This window comes from Cebus imitator, unplaced genomic scaffold (genome assembly GCF_001604975.1).
Source record: "Cebus imitator isolate Cc_AM_T3 unplaced genomic scaffold, Cebus_imitator-1.0 Scaffold117, whole genome shotgun sequence".
Lineage (NCBI taxonomy): Eukaryota > Metazoa > Chordata > Mammalia > Primates > Cebidae > Cebus > Cebus imitator.
In genome coordinates this window covers 6,796,042-6,801,658 of record NW_016107432.1, presented here as the reverse complement: position 1 = coordinate 6,801,658, position 5,617 = coordinate 6,796,042, and the positions used below count along the sequence as shown (strand labels likewise).

Here is a 5,617-nt window from a genome sequence, read left to right as displayed (position 1 = left end):
ACTGCAGTGAGCCCTGATCAGGCCACTGCACCCTGGCCTGGGAGACAGAGTGACACCCTGTCTCAAACACACACACACACACACACACACACACACACACACACCCCAGTCCTGAATCGTGTGAATTGATCATTGGCAAGACTTTTATGGTCAGGAGCAGAAGTTTTGCTCTGTACACTCCTTACTGTCTATGGTTAGTGGATTTTTTTTCTTTCTTTGGTGTTGCTGTATTTTCTTTGTAAAAGTCTCCTNAAAAAAAAAAAAAAAAACAAAAAAAGAAAGAAAACAGTCCCATAACAAGCCCCCCATGGCGCCACCCAGATGGGGTTTCGACGCGAGGGAGAAAAGGGAAAGGGTGGTCAGGGAAGGCTCCCGGTGGCAGACCTCCCAGAGTCCATGCTGAGCTGATTTTTGCACCGCAGCCTTTGAATCCCGTAGCGGAGTGCAGAGGGCGGGATGCAGGTACTGCAAAGAGGCACCACCAGAGCATGGGCTTTGGGCGAGGTGGGGTCTCCTCTGGTTGGGGGAGATTTAGCAGGCTTAGGGAGGATGGGGCTGAAAGGATCGACAGGGAGGGAAGGCCAAAACACTGGAGACCGGGATGGAGAGCTAAACAGCGAAGAGCAGGCGCCCTGCCCGCCGTGGGCCCCGCGCCTCCAGCTCCCCCTTCCCGCGCCTCCCTGGGGTGGGCGCCCAGCGGGCCGGCAGGCAACGTGCCCCGCCCCCGCCTGCAGCCAATGGGCGGCGTCCCCGCCCGCGCGGCCGCCCCGCCCCCCGCAAACCCGGAAGTGGGCCCGGCACCTTCCCCGCAGGCTGCAGGGATGGGGCTGCTGCGCTGGCTGCCGTTGCTGGCGCCGCTGCTGCTGCTGCGACCGCCGGGGGTCCAGTCCGCCGGCCCCATTCGGGCCTTCGTGGTGCCCCACAGCCACATGGACGTGGGCTGGGTCTACACGGTGCAGGTAGGTGCCGATGACGCCCCGCACGCCCCCGACGCTGCAGCTTTCCTCTTCCCGCGGGATCCGAGCGTAGGTTTGCGTCCCGGGACCCGATGCCGGCGCAAGAGGCTCACTGGGTTCAGGACCCCACGCTGCTATTGACTGGTTGCGTCACTGACTTCGGGCCGGTCACTTCCTGCCTCCGAACCCCAATTTCCCCTTCTGAGAGTGGTGCAGAATGGATGGGCCCCTTCATTCCCGGCCGGGGAGGGGCGTGGGGATTGACAGCGGTAACCCATTTCTCAGGCAGGCCTGGAGCAGGAGAGGGTGGGGCTGGCTTCAGAGCTGGTGGATGTCAGGTGCTCGCTGGGAAAGGGCGGGGCTGAATATTGGAGACCAGCTCAGCGTCCTCCACCACCCAGGACAGGGGTGAAGGTGGACCTGTGGTCACCTCCTGGTTTTACTCAGGACCTTGGGTGAGAGGCTTTGCTCCCTGAGCCTCAGTTTCCCCATCTGTAAAGGGAGAACAGTAATCCCTACGGTACATCCAGGGAGCCTGGGTGCTCCAGGAGTGGCACGCTTCAGATTCCTAACACAGCCAGGCTGCCAAGACTTAAGAACTGGTCTGATCTGGGGCAGCCCTGGGTTCCCCAGGTGGCCAGAAGCCAGCCACCAATGCTTCTTTCATCGTGGTCCTGAATGTGAGGAAGGGAGGTTCCCATTTCTGTCATCTGTGTAAATGCTCAGTGGCCCCTGCCTGCCCGAGCCATATGGGGATTGGCTGTTCCCCACAACTCTGAAGGGAGCAGGTCTGGCCCCCACCTCACTCCTCCCCAGCCGTGCTGGTCTCTATCCTTGCTCCCTACACCTCCAAGACTACTCCTGCCTCAGGGCCTTTGCACTGGCTGTGCCCTGCCTAAAAGGCGTTCCTCCCCGTGTCTGCCAGACTCAGTCCCTCCCTTCCTTCAGGTGGTTGTTTGAAAGTCAGTTTTTTGAGGAGACCTTCGCTGCAACCCCGACTACACCTCTGTTCCCTTCCTCATCCGTCCTGTAGGTTTTCTCCGTAGGCTTGCCTTATTGCCTTGTTGCTCACTCTTTTCCCCTGGAATGGAAGCTCCACAGGGCGGGGGCTCTGTGCATTTTGTTCCCTGATCTGTCCTTACCAGGTCTGACAGCCTACGTACTCTGCGAATATTTGTTGAATGAATGTGTGATATGAGTACAAAAAGAAAATGAGGGAAAAGCCTGGATTTTCTTGAGTTTCTGGGGTGGATGGCTGGGCATTGTGGAGTCAGACAGGAAATACCTACATAAGTGAACAGAAACCTTTTGTGAATTTGGATATAATGGCTTCACAGAGGACATTAGTAAGAGAGGGGTGACATTTTAAAGAGAGAGCAAAAGTCGCAGGAAGAGGGTTTGATGTTGAGTGTTAGGTCCGGTCCTAGGGAGCATGTGGCAGCCTGGGGTGGGGAGTGAACCACCCAAAGATGGAGACAGCTTAAGGGTAGGGGAAGCATGTCCACTACAGCTGGTTTCCAGAGGAGGAAACCGAGGCCCATGGAGGGTCGGTGCCTTGCCCAAGGTCACGCGGGAATAACCCCCATGCCCCCTGACCCCTGTTCTGTGCCCCTTCCATTCACTGACGCACTCTGCAGGCACCCCTGTGTGTGGGGCCCTGGGGACTTGGATGGGAACACAATACAGCTCTGGCCCTCAGCGCTCCCAGCCTAGGGGAGGCAGACGACTAGACCCCAGGGACAGCCTGGGGAGCTCCTCCTCTCAGCACCCGTTTTCGTCATTTCAGCCCCAGCAGGCCCCTTTGGGGTCACTGGACCACACCCCTGCTGGACCCCAGGACTTTCCTGTGCAGCCTCCCAATTGCACACTCAGGGCTCAGCTTGCTTGCTCCTCTGGGAAGGTGACCCTGACCCCTGGGCTGGGCAGGCACGTGTCTCTGCCCATGTAGGGTGTCTGTTTCCCTCCCTCTCTCCCAGGAGAGCATGATCCCATCCAGTGGGGAGAGGCTGGTGCAGAGCGGGTGCCTGATAGCTGTGTGCTCGGTGAGAGCAGGGAAGGAAGGGCAGAGCCCCCAACTCTGTGCAGATGCGCCGGCGAATGGCAGGGGCCCCAGGGACATTTGGTCTTGTTGGACCGGGGTTGGCATGATGCTGTCCCCTCCCCAGGAAAGCATGCAGGCATATGCCGCCAATGTCTACACGTCAGTAGTGGAAGAGCTGACCCGCGGGCAACAGCGTCGCTTCATCGCCGTGGAACAGGAGTTTTTCCGGCTGTGGTGGGACGGCGTCGCCTCGGACCAGCAGAAACGCCAGGTAATGAGGCCACCAAGTGACACAGCTGGCCCGGTGGCCTGGCAAAGACCTAGGCGGAAAACTCAAGGGGGCAGTTCTAGCCACGGCCAGGGTCAGGGTCAGGCTGGCGTAAACCACGGGACCAAAACCCTGCCAGGCTGTTAACAAGCCTCGTTTAGATCAAGGTTTACAGTCAGTTTCATGCCTGGAAGAGATTGATTTCAATTTAATACTGAATTCCTGGCTACTCTTGAAAAAACGGCCAGCTCTACCAACCCAGCTATGCGCTTCCATGACAGCTAGCGCTAAGTCAGCGGTGCCTCCTGACACCAGGCGTCCCAGGCGTCCTGAGCCGGAGCCCTCTTCTGTCATTTGCATTATCTGCCTGGCCCTCTGGGCCCCAGGTCTGGTGACCCTGGATGACGGTGCAGCGGTCCCTGTGGTTTGAGGGCAGACAGCAGATTGCTTCAGGATGGAGAGTCAGAGTCCCCACTGCACGGCGAGGCAACCTGGGTCCCATCCTGCCCCCGCACCAGGGGACACGGCTAGCCCCTGCGAACCTCAGATTCCACTTCTATTAAGAGGAGGTGACCTCCTCGTTGCAGAGAGGTCATGCCAAGAATCAGGCCCTGGCCTGAGCACCCAAGACGATACTCAGGGGCTCTTAGTTTTCTTCCCGGTGTTCACCTGCCTTCAGAGCAGTTGCTGATCATAAAGTTCAGAGCTGCCAGTCAACTTGCTCAAGGGAATGAAGCCAAGAAGGGAGAGCAGGGAGTCCACCAGGTCCCGCCAGAGTCACAGGAAGGAGTCGGACATCCAGTGGTCACTTGCTGCTGCCAGATAGTGGGTTGTTACCTCAAGTTAAGGAGACATTGCAGGTTCAGAGAGGGCAGGCCACTGGCCTGTGGTCACACAGCTTGTAAGCTGGGATTCTGGGCCAGGCATGCCTGACTTGAGGCAGGCCTTTCCAGGTGTCCTGTGGGCGGCCCATGCTTCTTTAGGCGGACTCTCCCAAACCCAGTGTCTGTCGCCTAGCCCTCAAAGACAAGCATGGCCCGCATGGCCCAGGAAAGACCTGAACAGGAAACGTGTGGGCTGGGCTCCCTCGAGGCAGGAATTTAGGTGTTCACTTAATATTGGTTGAGTGAGTGATCTACAAGTAATGCACCTTAAGAAACAAACCAAAGGCACAGCTATAAACAGCTGTGTGTACACATCCTGAGGTGTGGAGAGGCAAGGACATGCTGCTGCTAACTTACTTTAGGTGGTTTGGGACAAAGGCGGTGTGTGTGTAGAGATGGGGAGTGAGGCAAATCTGTTACAAATGGTAGTGATGAGTGAACCTTAGGAGAGGATACGGGAGCTCTTTGTTCCATTCCTGAAACTCTGATAAAGCTTACAATTATTTAATAACATAAGACTTAAGAAAATTTTATATATATGAATATATAATATATCCCAAATGCCACCTGGGGGCCGCATGATTTCTAGGTTGTGGGGACACAGTGTGGACCAGGACAGACAGTGCCCTGCTTCTGCAGAGGAAGCAAGGGTGCCACGTGTGTGGCGCTGTAGGCGTGTGCTACACAGACCCAGCCACACTCAGGAGCCGTAAGCGGCTTTTTTCTCTCTGCCTTCCCATGTCAAGGTCCACCAGCTCCTGGAGGAAGGACGCCTGGAGTTTGTCCTCGGAGGCCAGGTCATGCATGACGAGGCTGTGACACACCTTGATGACCAGATCCTGCAGCTCACAGGTTTGGGCACCCTTCCCTGCACCCAGGGTCCCCAGGACCTCCAGGGGACTCGGCCTCAGTATCCAGAGTCCCAGGTTCTGAGCTCTTTCTGCCCCTCTTAGTGGGCTGGGGGGACCTTAACCAGTGAAAGCAGTGATTTGCTAGTGCCATATTCATGTGTCACCAAGGAAGTTAAACGTAGGGGTTAAGAGCATGCATGCTGGAGTGAGACGGGCTCGATGTATCCTGGCTTTCCCAATTCCCAGCTCTGTGACCCTGGAAAGGAATGTAACTTTAGTTTCCTCGTAGATAAAATGAGTCTGATGGTAATGCTTACCTCAAAGAGTTGTTGTGAGTATTAAATTGGGATCATTCAGATAAAGCACTTTAATAGGATGTGGGTTCCCTAGTGAATGCATGGTAAATGTTTGCCGCCTTCACCATCACAATCACCACCATCATTACCACCACCACCACCTTCAGCACCACAGTGACCATCACTACTACATAACCACAGCCACCATTGCCACCACCACCACAGTGACCATCACCATCACCACCACCCTTCACCACAGTGACCATCACCATCACCACCACCACCCTTCACCACCACAGTGACCATCACCATCACCACCAC

The 5,617-nt window shown here is 56.4% G+C and overlaps 1 protein-coding gene across 1 annotated transcript in view; it reads left to right on the top strand.

Annotated features, from left to right (window-relative positions):
* Positions 1 to 790: 790 nt before the first annotated feature.
* Positions 791 to 5,617, top strand: part of MAN2B2 (mannosidase alpha class 2B member 2) — a 50,684-nt gene continuing 45,857 nt past the window's right edge. The window contains exons 1-3 of the mRNA XM_017539122.2: positions 791 to 959; positions 3,122 to 3,268; positions 4,896 to 5,001. Of these exons, the coding sequence (XP_017394611.1) occupies positions 822 to 959; positions 3,122 to 3,268; positions 4,896 to 5,001 (391 nt within the window). The 5' untranslated portion in view covers positions 791 to 821. The remainder of the gene's footprint in view (positions 960 to 3,121; positions 3,269 to 4,895; positions 5,002 to 5,617) is intronic.